The following is a 22,765-nucleotide window of genomic DNA, read 5'->3' as shown; positions in this document are numbered from 1 at the left end:
CCTGATCAGCCCACCTCCCCTCAGATGGCCATCAGACACTCCTGTGGTTTGAAACTATGCTTTCAGAAGCCATAGCCACCATGATAAAATGCTTCTGCCACACTGTAGATTTCCCAAGATGAATTAAGATGAGATACTCAGGTCTCCATCAAGAAATAGTTAAAAAAAAAAACCAAACAGGCATTTGAAACTATGGATGCCTTGAACAATTACTTGGCCAGTTATGGGACTCTGTTTGGGAAAAAAAAAAAGTAAACAATAAAACCAGTAGCGAAATGTGCATGCATCCTGGCCGCATGCACAAATGTTCTTTCTTTTATTCAATACCGTCTGTCTTTTGTGCTCTGTTTGACCAGGCAGAGAACCCAAAATACCTGCCTCCAACAAGTGTTTAAGATGTCCCAGAAACAGGGGGAAGAGTACAGTAGGCATTTCTCACAAAACTTGATCAGGAGAGTGGATACTCTCTCATCTGACAGGCCATAACACTAAGCCACATCTCTGGGATCTTTGGAATGTTGTCTCACGATTGGTTTTTACAAAAGAAGTTTCTAGAGCTGCGGCAGAACTTCCAAGAGCGAGTCTGTGCCACGATTGCTGGCTGTTCCTCGGTGGGTGGGGTGAGCACAGAACACAGGGATGTGCTCTCTGATTCCACAACAGAACTAAAGACAATGGTTCTGCTGGAGGGCTCAGCTCCAGAGCCATGCCCAGTTCATTTTACCAGTGAGTGCCAGTCAAAGTGTGGAAACTGAAGCAGGGACAAGGAGAGTGGGAGGTGGAACAGGGCTTATAGCGTGAAGGAGAATGATTTAACAACTCTGCATTTTTATGGGTTCCCTCAAGAAAGGTTTGTAAGCATCTAGTATGTTCCAAGCCTCCTCACTAGAGGCCGGGGGACAGCGCACCGGACAGAGATGGTTCTTGCCCCCACAGAACTTGCAGGCATGTGAGGGAGCCAGAAGAAAACGAAGCCAGCTAGCAAACCAAATAATTTCCGAGTTTCGTAAGAGCCAGGGAGAAAGGGTTTCAGGGAAGGGAAGGGCATGATCTGCAATGTGATTTGAGAAGTTGAGTCAGCGGCCATGAGCACGCATCAGTGGGACTGAAGAGAGCAGTAAAGATGAGACATGCCGGTGGCCGGTGGCCGGCCCCGGGGGTCTGGGCGGTGACGGGCCAGGGGGAGGCGGGCTGCAGTGAAGGCATGACACCCACCCACGTACCTGAAGGGCCATAGCTGGCAACCACATTGTGAATAGACTCTCGCACTTCATAGTTCTGAGGAAGCTCCCAGAGTCCATGCGATCAACAGAACACTCAAGTGGAAATCATGAGCTTTGGAGCACTTTCATTACGATTCAACTCAGCCTCCTTTATTTTAAGCTAAGTCCTTGCTTCCAGTTCCACCAACGTCTACTGAGGGAGCATCTCCTCTGTTCTAGGCACCGCGGAGAGCTCAAAGATGAGGAAAGAAATGGTACCAGCACTCACACCGTCTACCTTCCATTCAAGAAGAAATGTCTAAAAGACAGTAAAAAACATGACAGGAATCATAGAAAATGCCTCAGGGTTTCGAAGTAAGGGAAGGAATTCAACAGGAAGGGAGGAAATCCTAAGTGGAGTGAAGCCGGAACAAAGGCATGGAAGTGGGACTCTGGGGACATGTACTCAGGGACCAGGGTGTTTGGTTCAAGTGTTGGATTTGCAGAGAGTGAGCCTGAGGGTACCCCAAGGGTAGGAGCAGACACTGACCACTCAGTCTCCTGCTCCTTTCATGTCTTTAGTGGTATTTGTGCAACTCTGTATCTGTATCAAATGTTTATAGGAAAAGCAAACTCTCACTTTGAAATTCTTCCCGATGACAAGATTCTTCCCCCTAGGTTGCTAGCACAGGGTTCACACAGTATTAACTGCTATTCAAATAGCTGCTCATGGGGTGCCTGGGTGGCTCAGAGGGTTAAGCCTCTGCCCTGGGATCAAACCCCCGAATGGGGTTCTCTACTCAGCAGGGAGCCTGCTTTCCTCTCTCTCTACCTACCTCTCTGCCTACTTGTGATCTCTCTCTCTCTGTTAAATAAATAAAATATTAAAAAAAAAAGAGAGAGAGATAGCTGCTCAGAACTACAGAGCTGAAGCTTAGGTACCTATTCAGAGAAGCTGCTGATTTCTGAAATAATTTGTCTTTCTTATTTGAAAGGATTGATGCTTTCCCTTCTCTTCTCTTCCCCTTCTCTTCCCCTTCTCTTCCCCCTCTCCCTCCCTCTCTTCCTGTCAAGGAAGACTGGAAACATATCAAGGAACTCAGGCTAATGTCCTCAAATTTTGGCTGGACGGGCTTTTTGAGGTTGCTGGTGCTGAGCTGTGGTCACAGAGATTTGTCTAGGGGAAGTACATCCTAATCTGTCCACAGACATTATGGATTGTTCTGGTTAGCAGAGTAGCTGCTGCAAGAATTGTTATGGTTTATTTTCAGAAAGGTTTTTTTCTTTCTGTGGACTAAGAACCATGTGACTAAGAACCATGCTTTACCATTTTGAGGAGCCTGCCCTGTGCTCAGCCCCGCATTTTCCCACAACGCAGCTGGCTTGTGGGCAGACAGGTACATGCTGCCGGAACATCCTGAGATCCCTTGGACGTTCAGACTGATGGGGAGGGCAATCGTCAGGAAATTCCTGCCACTACTGAGACTCCTGGGAGATCATCTGGAAGCCAGGAGCTGGGGACACATGGCCATTTTGCCCCATCCGAAGTATGTCCTTTTTAGTTTTCTCTTTCTTGTCACCCAGGTGAGTAACGTAGGATATAGGAACACAAATTACAGACAAGGCTCTCAGTCTCTGGAAGCGTTTCCCTCCGGCTTCCATGGCCTTCCACGTAGGGGAAAATGCAGCTCAGTGCTCACCCCGGCAACATCTGTTCACGTTCTGGAAGTCAGTAGCAAGGAATTTCTTTTACCGTTGGTCTCTTCATTGTCTGATCCTCTTCCCAAAGGCACATTTCTCTAGAGAGTGTGTCTCAAATGCTGTATGTCTACGAAGCTCCTTACAAACACTAATGGACAAATGGTTAGTTTATATAAAGCGCTCTTGTACGGCTCTGTTGTAAGCAGTGAGGAGCCCATGGTTTACATTTTTGTCTTTCTTTTAAAGAGGAATGAGAAATTATATTCCAGACGATCCAACCTTTTATGCCAAGGAAGGAAGTCGTGAAGAAGGAACCAAGATTTTTTTAAAAATTAAATTTAGATCCTTGGTGAGGTCAGTGCAAATCGGCATAGGGGCTCATGTTGATCTTTAGAAGGGAAAGCAGGTCTTGAGTTGACTTTCCACCTTCAGATTCATGCTTCTCTGCTCTTAGTCCCCAAAGTACTGAACTACTTTATGAACTCCTAATTTTAAAAAATATACTTACAGCGTCACTAATAACAATAATAATGGAGGGTCGCCTGGATGGCTTAATCGATTAAGGGTTTAAGCGTCTGCCTTTGGCTCAGGTCATGATCCCAGGGGTCCTGGGGTGGAGCCCCGTGTTGGGCTCTCTGGTCATCGGGGAGCCTGTTTCTCCCGCCTCTGCCTGCTGCTCCCTCTACTTATGCTCTCCATCCCATCCTCCATGTCAAATAAATAAATAAAATCTAAAAAAAAAAAAAAAAAAAAAACCCATGGTAACAGAAGTAAGGCAGCGTTTGTACAAAAAACCCAAGAAGATAGGCCATATCTGAGCTGTCAATGGCCATGTGTTATAAATACAGTCGTGTAGAATTCCAACTTGTAATCCTCATATATATGTCCATCTTTTACACAGTCAAATGTCTTGACAATATTGGCTATTAAATTATTTTAATTGCTTGGCATTTTGTGTGCTCTTTTTGTGTGTGAAGTAATCATGGTGTTTGAATATCAGTTCTAACAGTGTTCGACGTCGACACTAACTACATCACAATGGGTGTAGAAAGTAAGTGAAGGGAGAATACATATCAGCTGGCCATGAACTCCTCTTCTGCCTTATACAGCTGTGTGCCTTGGAGACAGTGACACGACTCCCCTGCACATCAGTGTCCTCACCTTTAAAAAAGAACAAATAATAATAGTACCATCATAGGATTGGTGTGAGGATTAAGTTAGATAATGCAGGAAAAGCCTAGTGTTTATTACATATTAAGTAGTTAATCAAAGCCAACTTTAAGACACACACATATACTTCATATAGCTGGAAGGAAACCTATATATGTTATATGTATATATGTGTCGTGTGTGTGTGTGTGTTGTGTATGTGTACACAGTGGTTATTTAGGGGTTGTGGGATTATAAGAGATTTTATTTTTCTTTGATTTTCTTTATTTTCTAAGTTTTCAGGGAGGAGTTTCATATATTTATAATGTCATAAAATCTTTTAAAAGATGCAATGCAGGACAAGTGACTGATTAGGACAGTTATGGCAAGGGCAAAATGACACATGAGCTCCCATGCCTTAGAAAAGGACCAAAAAAAGTGAAAAGGTAAATCTTAGAACATGGCCTCTATTGAACAGCAGAGATCTCAAGGGAACAAAAGCTGGAAATGAGTTGAATAAGCCAAAAGTAAAAGAAAGGGGCAGGGCAGCCAAAGACAATGGGGCAAAGCCCAGAGGACCTTCAGTTTAATAAGCCCTGGCATTTTAAAATTGCAGCAGAATGAGCTTTTCTTAGAAAGCGTAGGTAGAAAGATTTAGAAAATGAAGACCCACAGCCGTTCAAACACTAAGGAAAAGCAGAGAATCAATAACTAATTAAAGTTCCATCCAAATTTTTCCAAGAGTGAAGTGGCATCAAAGAGTTCAAAACAAATAGAAACTTTCCAGACTTAACGAGCCACCCAGCCTGCAGATGAAGGTGGGAGCCTGATTTCTAGCAGGTTCCGTTATAGTTGGGTACTGGGTATGTGAATTTTTTTTTTTTTTTTTTTTTTTTTTTTGCTGAGAAATCCATTTCTGTCTGCCTTTCTGTCTGCTGCATTCCCACATCTCTGCCAGCAGCCTTCCACATGGGAAGTCCAGCCTCTCTTGCTACGCGTTCAGGCATCTTCTGGATTCTTTCTCAGATTCTGCCCCTGCAGTGAACACAGTCGGAGAACTCCTAACTTTTGGTCTAAGTGATTCTTATGACGCAGGCAAAAGAGAGCCAGGGGGGTTTGCTGTCCAGCCTGTGCCCCTCTCTAGGATATTTATGCCATTTGCTGGTCTTACCAAAAATAGAAGCTGCTGTGCCATTTACTGGAAGGGTATCTCCTTCCCTTCCCTCCCCACCGCTCCCACTCCTGCCTCACTCCTGCCTTTCCTTTCTTGCCTTCTCTCTCCCTGCCTCCTTTCCTTTCCTTTTCTTCCTTCCCACATTCCTTCATCCTCTCCCTCCCTCCGTCACTGTCACTTCCTTCCTTTCCCCTCTGTATGTACTCATTTAGTAACTTTATCAACTGCCTATTATATACCATCCAGTGCATTAAGCACTGTGAGTATAGAGATACCTAACGCATGACCCATGCTGATATTACATTTCCATTGTCTTTGTTTCAGCTTCCAACTGCTCTAGAGTATCCAAGCAGTCACTCCTGTTTATTAAGCGTCTGTTATGTGTCTGGCATTTTCACGGAGCTCACTGTACTTAATTCCGTCATCTATCCAGAGGTAGGTATTATTACCATTCCTATAAAAACAGATGATTGAGTTTAGGCTCAGAGGGTTTAAATATCTAACCCAGGGGCACTCATTTCCTACGAGGAGGAGTCAGAAATTTATTCTGATTTTGTTTTGCCTCCAAATTCAGTGCTTTTTCTGCTGGGCCTACGTAAGGACTGTGAAGGACCATGTCCAGACTTTTTGCCTTCTTTATACTGCACTGCACATGGTAGTGTACACAATAAACACTTGTATGGCATTAGGTCCCAACAGTGTTAAAATGGCCCGCATGATTTATTTGTTCACATGCATGTATTTGGCGGCATTGTTCGGAATTTTCACATGTACGTGCATTGTTCATATACTGGACACTGGTCAACGTTTTGCTGCTTATGCACAGAGAGCAAGAGTCATGGCCAGGAGTCAACCCTGAGCTGAGACAGTTACAAATGATTCTGCAGTGGAAGCACTCACACAATTCTAGGCCTCCTACATGTGCTCAAGTTCTTATAAGGGGCTTACCTAGAAGTAGAATGGCTGAGTGGTATACTAGGGGCATGGTGAACTTTATCACATGTCAACAAATTACTCTCTGCAATGGTCCTACCAATACACGCTCACTGCCATTGCATTAAGTGCCTGCTTCTCCATATTCTCTTTAACACTGGATAGTGGCAGACTTAAGTCTTTCTCAGTCTGCGAGCTCAGCAAGGGCATCTTCTTACTTCAGTTTGCGTTTTCCCTATTTACTAGTATAATCTAGTGCCTTTTCATGTTTATTGGTCATTCGGGTTTCTACCTTTGTGAAGTGCCCAGTCATGTGCTTTGCCAACTCCTATTGGGTGACTTGAGGATTTTTTTTTCTTACTAGTGTATAAGTGAAATTCATTCTAGATAGGAATCATTTAGCTGTTATTTGACTGTTGCAAATATCTTTTTCTTTAACTATTGTCAGGTCCATTATCACGTTTATTTTTTTTTCCTTTAGAAAGGGCACCAAGGTCAGTTCCAGATGGGTGAATGGCTTTTTTTCTTCCTTAATCCAATGCAAGATGCCATACGTCATCTCCACAATTGGGTGAACAGCTTTTGCGGTTTTGAGCAAAGACTTCCCTACGAAGGACTTCAAGGTTCTTCCCCAAATCTGAAAGAGAAACTCCATCTTAACATGTTGGGAATTAGATGGAGACAAACACATGCTACAGATAGGTGAGTAGAACAAGAGAAATAGATTCTCCCTTAATAAAAACAGTAGCTGAGCATGACTTACACTTCTCAAAGCCTCAAAGTAATTTGCAAGTTGTTTCTGTAAGTGACATTTATCACTTAGTGATCACTGTTTAGACATCCCAGATTTAAAATTTTAACTTTGACTACATGGAGTCCTTCTACTTCTTCCCCCTCCTACTAAGAGCAGGTTTCAATTATGTAATTATGGTTAAAGAGGCCTGAAGAGGTTTTACTCTTATGCCTTCACCCTGATTGGTTAATGGTTTGCAATGACGGGTTGAGAGCTGTGGAAACACAAATATGAGGCCAAAAACTTGGATATCTATATAAATATTTACAAATACTCTCGACTATAAACTCTGTGAGGTGAAGGTCCGTGTTTACCATATTCATGATGGTTGTAGTTCGGCTCAGCCGCTAATCCTAGTTAGTGGGCGTGGGCTGAACATTCCTAGTTCACAGCTATTTGTTGAATCCTAAATCTGTCTTGGGCATTGTATTCTATGAGCTTGGTATAACCTGAGTGACTACTATAGACAAAGTCTCCGCCATCATGAAGCCTCCATTGTAGTGACAGGGAGAGATGAGTGAAACTAAAGAGACCGGGCTCGGTGAAATGGGATAGAGCTGTGGAGTGGTGGGGTGAGGACTGGAGTGTTTGTATTGTAGACATTGTGGTCTCAAAAGCCTTCCGAAGAGGGGTCATAGTGATCTCAACATTTACTAGACGGAGATACAAACAGTCGCAGAGATAGATAGAAATATATCAAACTACAGTCTCAGTGCTCCAAAACAATTACTTCCAATTCGGAAGGAAAACCCTTGTCAATGTATTTTTATTTGGGGCAGCTTTTATGAGTTTTGGAGGAAAAACAAAACAAAACGGTGACCAAAACATTGATTTTAAATTAGGAGTTAATGGCATTTGTAAAATATGCCCCTTTCTCTTCTGAGGCAGAATTGACCCCCAAAGAGAACAACTGATTTCTACAGATTGGTGGTGGGCTTTGGCTGGACTGTTACTTGTCTAAACATTTTGTATATTTCTGACCTCCCCTAATCTCCTCCAGCCCACTCCACCAGCCTCAACCTTTAAGCCCCGTTGAATGTTCGTCTTCTGCAAGCAACTACAAACTGCATGGGATGATTTAACAAAAAATTATTGGAAACTAAATTTCAAGTGGAGGACAGAGTTTATGGGTAGAAACTGCAGACTGCACAAACAAAACATTCCCCTGATGAAGATTCTCTAGACAGACATTGATTTATTGCAGACTTCTTTCTTGTTTCATTGATTTTGAAAAATTGATTTCAAGTTCTTCAGAGTATCTAGTAGGTGTTCAGTGTTCTGGCAGCTTCCTCACAATGACTGCCTAAAGAGAAAAAAATCATGCAGTTCTGGGGTTTTGTTTTGTTTTCTTATCCAAGTGCTTAAATCGGGACTGTTTCCCAAGTACCTTTGTTGGGTTTCATTGTTTTGTTTATTTTGCTTTAGTGAGCACAGGCACCTTCACATTTCCTTCTATAACCTTTTTTTTTTTCTTTTTTTTTTCTTTTTCTTTTCCGAAGCCATCATCTGACCTGGCCGGTGGAGCCGGTCTGCAGACCTCGCAGCCGGGTTGATTTTTGCACGGGCTATAACTTCGACACACAGAATTTACGGCTTCTTTGAGGAACCAATTTTCAAGCTCAGAGAACAAATGAAAGTGTTCGCTCATCTTTCGAAAAATATTTATGCGCTGAGTGTGTTCGCCGCTATCCATTGGGTTCTCAGTAATAAATACAGAATGTGACGCCGCCTTTTCACAAACCGGGGGTTTTTTGTCTTATATTCCTGGGAGTACCTTCCTCGCCTGACGTTTTATTATCCTGATTTGTTCATCTTGAACATGCTACAGAAAGCCTCTTCTCGCATAGCTGTTGTTCTCTCCCCTTTAAAGATGGCTTAGAAATGGAAACCTTGATTTGCGAGGGTCCTTTTAGGTTTACTCTCACCCTGTTATTCCCTTCTGTACACTCTGGGGCCGAGGCCGTCAGCATCTGAGCTGAAAGAACCCGCGGCGGGCGAGGAGAGGAGGGTGTCCTGTTGGAGACAGGCTCCTGCTGGCGGCCGGCGAGCCCGCCGGGGTTAACGGGGGCGCGGGGGTCAGCGCCCTCGAAGTTGGGGGCCTCCGGCCGAGTCGCGCCGGAGCCGCGGCGACAGTTCAACCAGAGCATCCTGCAGGCCCGCTCCCGCCACGGGGCCAGAACCGCCTCGTCTGTCGAGATCCTACGGAGATCTTGCTCGTTCCAGGGCAGCCTCTGCGACGGAGCGCGTTGCGGGGCCAACGCAGGCGGAGCGGGGCCGGCGAGAGGAAAAGCCCAGGCCTGGGGCGGAGGAGGAATGAGGGGCCTGGAGCCGGGGGGATTTCCTCCCGCGCTTCCCCCTCCAACGGGAGCGGAAAATGTGATTTGCTGTGCATTCCAGGCGCGGTTCCCTGGGGTGACCTCTCCCAGCCGGCCTGGGCGGGGGGAGCAGACAAAGAGGCGAGGCAGGCGGAGAGGGGACCCCGCGGGGAGGCAGGAGGGGTGCGGGGGGGCGGGGGCAGTACCGGGAAAGGGGGCGGATAGCGGGTCCCGCGGCGGCGGCGGCGCCTGGCCAATGGAGAGGCGCGGCCCCGGGCGTCCGGCTCGGCTGCCGGCATTTAAACCCGAGACGGCGAGATGCCCCGCACTCGGTGCGCCCTCCGCGGACCGGGCGACCCAGTGTGCAGCGAAAGCCGTACTCTCTGTCTGGCTGACCCCGCGCCAAGCCGGGGCGGCTCGGGCCGCGGTCGCACACCGCGCCCCGCGTCGAGAGCGCAGGCCCCGGAGACCCGCAGCACTGACAGGTGAGTGCAGGGGCTCCCGTCGGAGTGAGTGAGAGAATGAGAGCGAGAGAAAGAGAGAGAGCGCAAGGGTCCCGTCAAAAGACTCCCGCGTCCCGCTTGGTGCAGACGCGCGGTAGCCCTCCAGACGCGCAGACGGAGGCCGCAGTTCCCCGGGGCGAATTATGCAGAAAACTCCAGGGTCCTGCCCGCCACCGTCTTGGCTGCCGTAACCTCACCTTGCGCTGTCCGCGTGGAAAGCCTGGCAAGGAGGATGTCAGGAGCGAGAGCTACTGCCCCGCATCCCACTTCCACCTCCCGGGGCCCAGTTAGCGCGCTCCTGGTGCGTGTGGCAGTCGCTCCTGCCAACCCGGCCGGCACCTCAGAGGCGCGGAGCCCTGGTGGGCACCCCTCGAGCGCGGAGGGGTGGCGAGCGGGAGCGGTGGGCAGCAGCCGGGCCCTGCGGCTCGACCTCGGACCGCGGGGCCAGCCGCACTGAGAGGGGCCAAGTGTCCGAAGCCCGGCGCTTCCGCTCGGGACCTCTGGGGGCTCCGGTGGGAGTCCCAGGTGTGATCCCGCGGTGGGCTGGAGGAACCGGAGACTCAGCGGAGGGTCCACTGGCCCATCGTCAAGGTGAGATGGAGACTCGGGCGAGAACAGAGACGCGGAGTTCGGCCGCGGTGGAAACCGGAGCGTCGGGTAACGGGTCGGCTGAAGGGCTGTGGGCGGTCGGGGACCAGGAGTCCAGCGAGCTTGCAATGCTCACACCACAAACACCGCACACATCCACCGGCCGGCTGGGTGCCTCTTTCAGGCTTCTCCCCGCACCACTCGCGCCTCGCTTGAAGCGCTGACGTCCGGGGGCCAGGTAGCGCCAAGCCGCCCGGTCCCGTTTCCCCTGTACTCTTTAGTTTGTGTCCTAGAGGCCCCCGCCTTCCTCGCTGAGTCTCGCTAGCGACGGACAACGCGGGACTGGCGGCTTAGACGCCCCAGTCTTCGTCTCTTCTCTCTCTCCGTCTCGGTGACCCCGTCGCCAGGTCCGGGGTCGGAGGGGCGTCGGGGCTGTCACCTTGCCGGCCGGAACGATTTGTAGACTTCAGGCTTGAAAAGAAAGGACTCGCCACCGCTCTGGCTTGGCATTGCCTTCGGATCCCAGGTCCGCCTTGGGGGTGCCCCAGCCGGGTGTTTCCCCGCAGCGGGCTCTGGCGACAGTCCCCGGGCGAGGCGGGGGCAGACAGGAGGTGACCGGGCCTCTGCCGTGAAGCCCTTGCCGCGCGCCCGGAGCTGGCCCGAACGGTTCCCCGGGTTGAATCCTGCTGCCGCCTTCTCCTCCTCTGCCTACTTTGAACCCCAGCAATTTTACATAGAAATACAGCCCCGACGTTAGGGGTTAAAATCTCTCCTTAAATGATACGAGGGCAGAGAGGCGACCACTGGTAGGTAATTGGATCTCCCGCTGGAAAAAGCAGATCTGAGCGATGTGCGCGTCTCTTTATGTTCCCCTTGGAGATGGTGCCAGGACACGAGTTGATTAAAACAATCTATTGTGTTAAGTGGGTCACGGGGATTTAAGCTGTCCCAGGGACCCCAGAGTGGTGGCTTCCTTTTGGCTGTACACACAACTTAAATAAATAGCAGAGAAGAGGTTAAGATAACCCCAGTCCCCAGTTAGGAGTCTTCTTTCACCCCAGGGCTTTCCAGCCCCTACCCCTCCTTTTTTTTTTTTTTTCCCCTTTTCCATCCTTTTCTTTTCCTTTCCTTTCTTTTCTTTTCTAATTTTCTCTTTTCTTTTCTCTTCTTTTCTTTTGGAAGGGGGGGCTGGGGGACTTGAAGAGATGGGCATTTCAAAGCAACAAGTCTACAACAGTAGGTGATTTTATTGCTACCACTGGATAAACTGCACTCTGCAATTGTAGTATTAACTAATTATTGAAGGGTTCTTTAGAACTGTAGTTGGGGTGTGTGTGTGTGTGTGCTTAACCCTCAGGTCATTGTAGGAATTGAAGTGTTTTGTAAACTTTGTAATTTTACAGGTTTTCTATTTTCTTAAAAGTGCATTTTGAGTGAAATGTTTTGGTAACCCACGATCTTTAGGAAATCCTATTTGGCTGACACAGCCTTTATGGAAATGATTGCACAGAGGAGAGTAGAAACCTACTGAGTCCTCACATCTTTGAACCAGAGCTGCCTGCCTTGTCTTCTAAACTGAAGCCTCTGTCTTGCTCTTAATGTTCAAGTATCACAAGCAAAATAAGGCCAAGAAGTTTTATGCCACAGACCCCTTTCCGAAGAAATGCTTGTCAACAATGAAGCTTGGAGCATGTCTAGAATAGAGAGTTAAGGACTGATGGGAAAACCTAACCCTTTTATGTAACCAAAAGTGGTGGGGGGGGCGGTTAGGGGAGGTAACTGTGGCATCCAACTGAAAGGCACGGATCACAAGTGTTACCAGCCCATGCCTTACATCTGCAAGGAATTTTCTTTAGTTTTAACATATGCTCTTAGAAATGCAAAGCACAACAATAATTCCTGGGACAACAGAAGTTTTTTCTTCACATGTGAACATGAAGATACAAACTAGATAATTACTTGACTTACAATATTCTTCAAACTGTATTGTATTAAAAACAAGTTCATGTGCCCCTTGTTAAGAACTGTGCCAGGTGTCCACAGAACAGTGATTAAAGACACGTTTGGTGGCTCGGTAGAATGGGTCTCCAGCCCTGACTCTCCAACTGAGGAGCTGTTTGACTTTGGGCAGATTCCTAACTTTTCTGACTCTGGATTCCCTGCTTGATAAAGGGAAGACAATATTATCTACCTCATGTTCTCTCGATAAAATACGGTCTGATTTATGCACAATGCTTAGCATACATGCTCAGGGTTCAAATATAGAGATAATTCTAATTATCAGCGATGGTATTGGAAGAGGCAGTAACATGATATGGCACCAGATATATTATAAGTTGTTTCTGAAATTAAGTCCTGAATTCCATGCATATAAGGACTACCACCCGTCTTGCATCCCAAAACAGAACCTATAGATTAACTCTCAATAGTGCTGCTCAGTGAATATTTATTACTTTCTAACTTGTTTCCTGTTGACCTCAAAAATTGCATACAATCATTCATTTCAGCAAAAAATCTTCCCGTGGGCATAGACCTGTTGAGATACTTAACCACCTGGAAGTTTCCTTTCTGTCCTGTGTGTTGTGGGTGGCCAACCTGATTTAGCTTGAATGGTCTTCTAAATAGGGAGGTTGTAGTTAGGGTCTTGCGACTCATACAGGATGAGACTTTATCCTCTACTAGTTTGCCAGCAAGTAATTCTTCTATCTTCTTTTTTCGATTTGTCTGGGAAAAAAAAAATTGACCCAGTGTATTCTTACGAAATTCTCTACTTAACTTCTAAAAGCTATCTTTTTAAAAATTCAAGATCAAGTTAAAAATAACCTTTCCCTTCTCAAAGATTTAGTTCTGAGAAAAAGGAAGAGATTATTCTAAAATCTGGCCTGCATTTAGAGCATTTGCTGTCACTTTAATTATTTTCTTCTACTGGGAGAATAATTTGATGTCATGCCTGTTGAGCGTCTTTCTAAAACTTAATTCATCAGGAGGAGTGGATCAGATGTTCAGGCATAGACATCTGGCTTGCTGACCCATTGTCAATTCCCTGTAATTCCCACTCAGCACTCCATTTAACTGATTATAAGCAGGTTGATTAGCTAAAATGAGAAATACGGTAAGAAGGGTGCCCCAAGGAGTTGGCCTAAACGTTCCCAAAGACATTGAAAATATTGGATACAGGTCACACACAGCATTTTTATTTCTGATTCCTTAGAGTTAGACGATTGTGTTCTTAGAGCCTTATGAAGATTGGACTAAATCACCATGACCTACACCGGACAGAGGTGGCTGATCTGGCTTATCCTGCATGCGGATGTTTTCTCTTGATCACTAAGGGAAACCTGAAGAAAAGCATCAGGTAGAGAAGAACTGCCTTGAGAGTATCTATGTGCTCAGGCACAAGTGGATTGGAGGGGAGGACCAGTAGTAAAGGGAAAAAAACGGTAAGGGTAGGCAGGTCTTGCTGATGGAGAGCAGTTGCCGAAAATACTTGCCACGAAAAATCACATTACGTGGAGAAAACAGAAATGCATTAAGGAGAAGTTGAGGCAGGGTTTGAAAAGAAGAATGTTGTCTGCAACAAGTATAAAGGGAGGTCTTTGTGGGTGTCATGATGCACTCTGGACCCACAAACTGCAGCTCAACTTCAATGATGTCAGTGGGTCATTTCATGGATGCAAATTACCAAAAATGTTTGCAGCTCATGCTTGGGCATGAGGGATAATTCATAGGAACATGAGGTTTGATTAAGATTTAGACTGATTTTTGATAATGGGGTTTTCTGCGAGGTGTTGATATGGAAAAGAACTGTTTTCGAGAAATTTACAACTTCATGATTTCCTGCATGCTTGTGATATTTACAAAGTGCGGATTATTTGGTGGCGATACAATTGGGATTTCAAGAGCAAAACAGTCCCTTTTTCTTCACTGAGTAATCATGACCAGTCTGTGGTGTGTGTGGGGGGAGGTTGGGTGATTGACCACAATGACTTGACAGAGCCCTGGTTCTAGCACTACTAGAATTCTCAAGCTTCTAACTCTTACTCATGAGGAATGTGCAGAGTCCTTCAGAGAACCACTGTTCTTTAAGCTGAGGTCTGTGTTGATTGAGATTCCTGAAGTTGGTTTTTATTTTTCTCCAAATAGCTAGTTTTAAGTTTTAAAGAGTCAAAAGCCTCACAGTAAGCACTAAAGATCTTAAAAAGTTGCCTTTTTTAAGACATGAGAAACCATTTTATAACATTTTCCACACCTAATAAATCTTATTTTGAGAAAAATTTACTTTTCTTTAAAAACCCCCCAAACAAGAAAACAGTCTGTCATTCTAGACCCCTTTGGCTTACAGAGTTCGAAAGCTCCCATAGGAACAGGAAGTCTGTCTAAATTAAAACTGAAAACCACTGTTGACTAATTGTGAATTTACTGCTTGCTTTATTGTTGGTTTCTGCCACAGGGAATACAGTGGCTTCAATTGGAAAATGAAACCCACAGCATTCTGCATGGGACCAGGTGAAAAGTAGTGTCTATCTGAAGTTTTCCTAGAAAAAGAAAGACAAATATTAAGATACTTCTAGGCTAGAAGGAGTTTGATTCTCCGAAATCAAAAATATTGTGTTAGGCTCGGCTGCTCATCGGCACACATGAAGCATCTTAAAATGAAAACGGAGACTCTGTAAATCAACGTGGGCCATAACAAGCACTCATTTAACAAAAGAGCACCTACTCTGAGCCAGGCGCTGAGGATAAGGCAATGTCTAAGTCCTCACGACCTTCGGACTAGATATTTATTTAATGACAGATGTGAAAATGCCAGGAAGGAAAAGTCGAGCATAAAAAGAGTCCTATGTTGGTCTGGAGAAAGGAAATTGCATTTTTTGGGCAGATGTGTGTGGGAGGGGATGGCTTTATGACGTGAACTGTCACATGCAATATATATCCCCAGTCAGTTTCAGATCGGTCTCTGTAATGTTGGGCTCTGAGGGTCTTGCTCTGGGAGGGCTGAATTGTCCTTGGGGCCATTTTCAGTAGGGATGAGGGAAGACTGTGGGTGTAAGCCTAGGGCTGTCTCATGTGCTCCTCTTTGAAATGGGCAGAGACTGAATTTTAGTTTAGGTCCTGCTCCCCAATTAAACAAATAGAAGAAATTTGTTAAAGCTTCTCAAATTCACAATATATTTGCTTAGGAGACTGAACTGTCATGGCTCAAGTTATCCCGGTCTCTGGAGAAAATCAGCACTGTCTTATAACTGGATTTTTCTCATGAGTGATTTTTAAAGACAAAACAAGGAAATTAATTTTTTTGTTGTTGAGGCAAAAAAGGCTCTGTTTAAAGAACAGGGATGTTGTAACATAAACTGACAAAAGCCAGGGAGTCTACAGTCGAAAGAACAGGAGCTAAATGTCACATTATCAGTTCCAAACTTGAACTTGCCCCAGAGTATTAGGTTAATGTTAGAAAAATGGCGCCATTTAAGGATCTTTTAAATTTAATATTAAGTTATCTTAATTCGACATTAACCTTAGGGTTGCATGGTCTTTACTTACAGGGACTGTTGCTTAGAGAATGTAGATTCCGCAAGGCCTTTGTCTTTGAAAGGTGATTGCTTTAGCTAATCATACGAACTCGTATAGCTCTTTGGGGGGACGTGATAAGGTTACTATTAAATTGCATTTATTATTATATGTAATGCTGGTCTATAAAAGAGAACAGGGAAATGGGTACTCACAGATCTGCCCTTAGGTTCAGAACCATGGTGGGCACGGGGGCTGGGGAATGGGGGAAGCCTCAAGATGTAGGTCAGATTTGGTTAGATGGCCCTAGAGGAAAGCTGTGAATTTGCAATTGCGCTCTTTGAAAAGAAAATCCTTCCACATTTTAATAACTCTTTTCTGTGCCCCAAGGTTGCCAGAGCTACAGGCCTTGCTACTCAAAGCTTGTTAGAAAGGCAGACTGACTGAATTAGAATCTGCATTTTAACAACTCCACCAGGCGATCCTCTGCTCCTTGAGGTTGAGAGGCACTGTGTCAAGAGAATCTCAATAGCGTGATGCTTGCCCTCTTAAAAAAATATGTTCTGGCTTCTCCTCTTTCTCCTCTGTCCACTCTACCTTCTCTTAACACTCTGCCTCCCTAGGAGCCCTCCTTTCTCTGATTTAGATTCCATAGTCCATTTCTTCTCTGTCTCTCCATCCTTGCTTTCTTATTTGTTTTATTAGTTTTCCCTCTGCCTTCCCCCACTTCTCTAATTTTTTTGCCCTTGTTCACTGCCCTTTCTGACCTATGTCTAAGTCCAGGCCCATCCACAATAATTCACTATCATTAATTTATTCTACATATCTATGGCATTTATTAATGCCATAATTAATTAATTTGCATATACCTGTTTTCTTATGCCATTTTCTACCTCCTAGATGAAACACACACACAGATACACGCACATGTAAATGACATATTTCATCATTTAAAGGTAGAAAACTGTATATCATGATATCATGAATGATATAATCAATAGCTATGCCCATTTAAAAATGAGAACAAGTGAGAAGTCCAGGAGTCTTAGGAGTTAATGTGATCTTTCTGGAAAGGTAATTCATTCTGTCTGAGATCCTGCCATAGATCTGGTTAGTTCTCAAACTGCTTTTGTTTGAACCTCAAATTTGATGTGAACAAACTGTCTGGGGAGATGAGCTTACAAGAAGTCATTTCTCGAGAAGCAAAGTGATTTTCTCAAGGTCAGATGGTAAGTTGTTGCCCCAAGACCTGGACTGGAAACCCAGTCTTGACTTTGGATCCAGTGTTGCTCCTGCTAAGTGATCTCCCTCCTTCCACAGCTTGCCTGGCTCTGCCAGGGTTCTCCTTGTAAGGCCTGCTATCAGCGAACATCTCCCAAGCATCCAACCAAACACACAAGACACAATTCAAGAAGCACTCACGCCAGTTGGGGAGAAAAGGAGACTGGGATCCTTTCCTGGCTGATGAAGCCTGGACAGTGAGGTTGATTTGCCTTGCTGTAAAACTAAACAGAAAATTGGGTTTCCCTAGAGAGGTACAAAGGTAATTCAGCCCAATACAAGAATGCATTAAGTGACCACAAGGTAACGTCAGAAGTGATTGCTGTCAGCAGCAGGGAAGGAACTGCGGTGGGAGGACATGCCATGAAGCGATAGGGCCTGGCTGAGCTGCCATCTTGCCTTATTCACCGGTGAGGCAGGGCAAGGTACTTGGTGGCTTGACTGCTAGGTGGGGGATGAGAATAATAATACCAGATTCATAGAGATATTGTCAGAAGAAAATGAAATGTCTTACATAGAGGGTCTAAGAAGTGCCTGATAAAACATTAAATGCTGTTAATTTTCAAATTGACTTGTCTGTCTTCTGTGTCTCCCCTCTCTGTGCTTCCCTCTGTTAGCATGAGCCGCACCGCCTACACTGTGGGAGCCCTGCTTCTCCTCTTGGGGACCCTGCTGCCCACCGCCGAAGGAAAGAAGAAGGGGTCCCAAGGTGCCATCCCTCCACCAGACAAGGCCCAGCACAATGACTCCGAGCAGACTCAGTCTCCCCAGCAACCGGGCTCCAGGAATCGGGGGCGTGGCCAAGGCCGTGGCACTGCCATGCCCGGGGAGGAGGTGCTGGAGTCCAGCCAGGAGGCCCTGCACGTGACCGAGCGCAAATACCTGAAGCGAGACTGGTGCAAAACCCAGCCGCTGAAGCAGACGATCCACGAGGAGGGCTGCAACAGCCGTACCATCATCAACCGCTTCTGCTACGGCCAGTGCAACTCCTTCTACATCCCCAGGCACATCCGGAAGGAGGAAGGCTCCTTCCAGTCCTGCTCCTTCTGCAAGCCCAAGAAGTTCACCACCATGATGGTCACGCTCAACTGCCCCGAACTGCAGCCGCCCACCAAGAAGAAGAGGGTCACGCGAGTCAAACAGTGTCGATGCATATCCATCGATTTGGATTAAGCTGGGCACACCCAGCCTGTCTTAGGGATGCAGCCTCAGGCAGACCCAGAGCCAGACCTAAAACGACCTGATTCTTACTTGGCTTCAACTTACAAGCAAGAAGAACCAGCAGCTGCCTTCTGACAGGAGCCTGCTAGTGCGTAGTTTGTGTGCATGAGTGTGCGTGGGTGTCTGGGGGGTGGCAGACACCAGAGGAGCACGCTTCCTATTATGCAAAAGCATCCGCTTCCAGGGGGCTGGCACGGAAAGCCCACACTTGGGGGAGGCACGTGAAAAGGGGCGGGGCTGCGGTCAGCCTCTGCCGGGGTGTTCCACTTGTCCTCCTGGGACCAGAATCTCCTTTCTGAATGAATGTTAATGCAAGAGGCTACTCTGAGGGCAAGAGACCTGTTTTAGTGCTGCTTTATACTTGGAAAAGGTATTTCCACCTGCGCCTGCTTCTTCCCGTCCTCCTCCCCCTTCCACAGTCCATCCCTTCTGAGGATCTCAGTGACTATTTCAGTCTAATTCCTTCTCTGCCCGGGACTCTTAATTAGCTCATTCCACCATAGACGTGACTGTTTCTCATTTTGGGAAGGGTCTTCCGACTCCAGGAGGCTGGTGTGCGCAAAGGACAAGAGGGACACAGGAGGGAGAGGTGGGTGGGATGGACGGGTGGGGGAACCAGTTGGGCGCAACACGAGTTCCCGCGGGAGACCTGCAGAGTCTTGAAAGGCCAACCCCCAAACAGTGCAACCCATGCTTCAGCGAGTTTTTCCCTGGTATTTAACAGAAACCAAGTGAACAGAGGAAAAATGAAATTGCCAAAAAATCACTAACTTTGGCTGTCACTGTGATATGCTGACATTGGCTGTAACACAACACCACACTTAAAACATAAATATTGGCCACTCTTATTTTCAGAACCCGGTGAGTGAGCGAAACCAAGAGGACCCCCACCCCCGACTCCGCCCCTCAGGCAGAAAATAGACGTAGTTCAGAAACCCCTGTGCAGCGATAGGAAGAAAACGAACACCTCATAAGCAGAAGGTCCCCGTATCCTTCCGTTTGCTTGGTTGTAACCACCTCTTTCCCAGCTTATTATTTCTGTGTAATGCTTGTGAGAGCCACAGCCCTGTATTAGAAAGATTCTCCCTTTGCTGTGTCCTTGTCAGTGAACCAGGCTAAGAGGGGAGAGTTGAGGGTCTGCTCCTTTTGAGCTAGAAGTATATTATGGGTCTTTTTGTTTCAGTCATTGGTAGGAGATTGAGCAGGGGACCAGAAGAGAATAAAGAAATAAAGGAGACTGCCTCTGGCTAAGGAGTAGTTTAATACGGGGAGGAAGTGTAAAGGATATGTCTTCCTCATCTTTCCTTGCCTTCTCAGGGTCTAATGAGAAATCCCAGTTGAGAATCAGAGCATTTGCGGGGGGAAAAAATCCGAGCATTTGGGTGCGTTAGCTGTCTCTCTGCTAGAGGTGGGATTCGGGCAACACTGTAACCATCCAGAACCTATTGGTAGACCCCTCCACTGATTAAACTCTGGCTCCTCCCCATCCCTACTTAGGATTTATCTGATGGCCAAAGTGTGGGGCAGGTGGACCTTACTGCGGTTTGGATTTGGCTCTTTAAGCCTGAGGTTTTCTATGTAAATCTGTCCCCACCCCCCAGAACCCTTTTTTTGCCTTGTACCTTCTCATCCTTGCTAGCCAAGTCACATGTGATAGGGAAAACAAGCACCATTGACTTAGCATTTTAGTTGCCCATCTAAGGTGCCAGCATTGCACTAAAGAGCCTGCTTTTATTTTATTTTATTTTATTTTATTTTTTTGGTGTGGCGCTCTTCCATCTATCAGCTAAGCCAGAACCATACTTTGAGGCAGAAGTTATCTTGAACACCCAAAATATTGGGTCGAGTTTTGAAACTTTCGAACTCACTACTGATGATTCCACACGAGGCAAATTTGCCCGAACACACAGTCCGTGTATTTCGTGTACACTGTATGGCCCCGCCCTTAATCTCTCCATCATCCACATCCTCCAACAAAAAAGCACAGAATGGATTTAATTAAGCACACAAATACTAAGCCAGAATTTTGAGGGTGGGGGAGAGGAAAAGAAGGGGGAAGGAGCTGAACATGTAAAACCACACTAGAAAGGAAAATGACATTCAGAACCAGCAGACACTGAATTTCTCTTGTTGTCTTAACTCTGCCACAAGCATGCAATTTTGTTAAAAAGAGATGATTTAAGTTGGCAGCAGTAATCTTCTTTTAGTAGCTTGTACCACAGTCTTGCATGTAAGTCAGATTTGGCTTAAGTAAAGAGAATTTCCTCAAAATTAACTTCACTGGGATAATCGGCAGCATAACTACCCTGAAAAAAAAAAAAAAACAAAAAACACAACCCCCCAACACAGCACTAGCCAAGAGGGAAATGTCTGCTTTTCTTACTGTGCCTATATTAAGACTAGCAAAGTATGGTGTGTCTTCCAACATTTATTGACAGTGCCATATCTATTACATATTGTATTGGAGTCACTGATGAAAAGTATGTTTTTTTCATTACTATAGTAGAATTTTTTATGGCAAGATACTTGTGATATCTATCTTTCCTATTAAAATAATGCCAAACACCAAATATGAATTTTATGATGTACACTTTGTGCTTGGCATTAAAAGAGAAAAACACACATCCTGTGAGTCTGTAAGTTGTTTTTTTGTTATTGTAGTTCTTCAAAGTTAAAAATGTAAGTGAAAAATCTGGAGGAAACAATAATTTCCACTGTGTGGAATGTGAATAGTTAAACAAAAAGTTATGGTTATTTAATGTAATTATTAATTCAAATCCTTGGTCACTGTGATTTTGAGCATTTGTTTTTTCTCTTTTTATTTGACTTCCTCTGAGTTGAGCAAAGAAGAAAGTGGCACATTATATGTTGTTGGAGGCTTTAATCAGGTCAGAGGGAAACAATAAAATCTTGACACATATGAACATGTGTTGCAAGAGTCAGGATCTGAACTTTTGCTTTTTTTTAAATCAAATGTTCCTTAAAGGTTAACATTTCTGAAGCAATAAGAAGAGAGATTTTAAATGTAATTTTGGATGACATCTGATGTGTGTATACAAATAGCACATAATAATGAATAGTTCACAAGTCCTTTGAAGGAGAAAATCTTAAATGAAAAGTGTATGTACAGAACATGTCTAAATGACCAGCTAATGCTTAAGAGTGGAAGGAGTTCTATTGACTTGTCATTCTCAAGATATTTAATATCAGCTGCATTATGTATTATGTGTGCTTTAATCATGGAAAACCAACAGAGGATTATATAGATTATGACTGAGTTACTTTGTTAATGTATGAGGATGAGAGGCGATTTAATAGTCTCATAAAAGTTAATTTGGTTTAAAGCAAAGTTTTATGAATCTGTAACTAGAATTTGATTTTAATCCCAATTATGTTCTATATCACCTTTCCCAAAGAGCAACCAATAAATTGAAACTCTTCTTTGTGTGTGTGTGTGTGTGTGTGTGTGTGTGTACACATGTGTGTGTTGAACTGGTTGTGTTCACAGAACAGGGATTAATTTATCATGGGAAGGGAGGTAGGAAAGAGATAAATAGATATCTTGTATCTCAAAAGGAACTTATTTCTTCCAACTAGGCCTTTAAGGTTTTAGGAGGATACTTAGGGCATGGCAGTTGGTGGTTGGGGGAAGGCGGCGGGGGGGGGGGGGGGGGGGGGGGGGGGGGGGGGGGGGGGAGGGGGTAGGAGTTGATATGCAATGGAAAGCATCAGCCTCTTCCCCAAAGCTAGAAAGAAGACTGGGGAGTGTTTTCCGAACCCTTCAGTAATGAAAGAGTTGTCATGCAACTTCTCAAGAAATGGTAAGAGCTCAATTTTGAAAAGTGTTCAAGAGAAAAATGAAAGAAGGACTTGGGGCTCACTAGAAGGAAGATAATGAGAGTGATTTGTCAACACAATGAGGTGCCTTTGAGATGGTGAATTCCCGGTGCTTAGAAGTATGAAAACACATGCTGGAGCTCATTTAATAGGGATGTGAGGTAAAGCGAGTTAATGTCCTGGGTTTGCAGTGGAACTGGCAGATTTCTGAGGTCCCTTCCTACTTGGACATGTGCTATGAGATTTCTAGTAGGCATTGGTGCTCTGACAATGGTGATAAAAATCCCAGCAACTAGGTATGGAGTGCTTGGGCCAGACTCTGCTAAAGATTTTATTTGAATTGTTCCCCACAGTCTTCGTAGATTGTATGTATACCATTATTATCACGGCTAGGAGGTAGTGATCTCATACAGTTTCACTGCAATACCTGTCTGTGCCCTTAAGCATTAAATTGTGATATTCTCAACTTACATCAGTTATTCTTACAAGGACAGAACATAGCACTCTAAAAGTAGGTCCAGCTCCTGATTATTCACATTTAATGACTACGATTACCTTAA

At 45.3% G+C, this 22,765-nt stretch overlaps 1 protein-coding gene across 3 annotated transcripts; it reads left to right on the top strand.

The window, feature by feature from the left end:
- The first annotated feature begins 9,585 nt into the window (after positions 1-9,585).
- LOC111140644 (gremlin 1, DAN family BMP antagonist) lies at positions 9,586-20,692 on the top strand. 3 transcript variants are annotated; one of them, XM_022492841.1, is made up of 2 exons: positions 9,586-9,752; positions 17,765-20,692. In XM_022492841.1, the coding sequence occupies exons 1-2, from the start codon at positions 9,586-9,588 to the stop codon at positions 18,318-18,320; spliced, it is 723 nt and encodes a 240-aa protein (XP_022348549.1). In that variant the 3' UTR covers positions 18,321-20,692. The 3 variants fall into 3 exon arrangements, with proteins under 3 accessions (XP_022348549.1, XP_022348550.1, XP_022348551.1); XM_022492842.1 differs by lacking the exon at positions 9,586-9,752 and having other exon boundaries at positions 16,874-17,879; positions 18,003-20,692; XM_022492843.1 differs by lacking the exon at positions 9,586-9,752 and having other exon boundaries at positions 16,877-17,792; positions 18,003-20,692.
- Positions 20,693-22,765: the final 2,073 nt, after the last annotated feature.

This window comes from Enhydra lutris, unplaced genomic scaffold, assembly GCF_002288905.1.
Source record: "Enhydra lutris kenyoni isolate GAN:26980312 unplaced genomic scaffold, ASM228890v2 scaffoldscaffold4, whole genome shotgun sequence".
Lineage (NCBI taxonomy): Eukaryota > Metazoa > Chordata > Mammalia > Carnivora > Mustelidae > Enhydra > Enhydra lutris.
Note: the sequence above shows the minus strand (reverse complement) of the source record. Positions and strands in the feature narration are given on the sequence as shown.

Bases quoted from the DNA above. Each gene is read 5' to 3' on its own strand.
- LOC111140644 (XM_022492841.1), top strand. From the start codon at position 9,586: ATGCCCCGCACTCGGTGCGCCCTCCGCGGACCGGGCGACCCAGTGTGC. The intron at 9,753-17,764 runs GTGAGTGCAGGG...TCCCTCTGTTAG, and splicing joins GAGACCCGCAGCACTGACAG to CATGAGCCGCACCGCCTACA.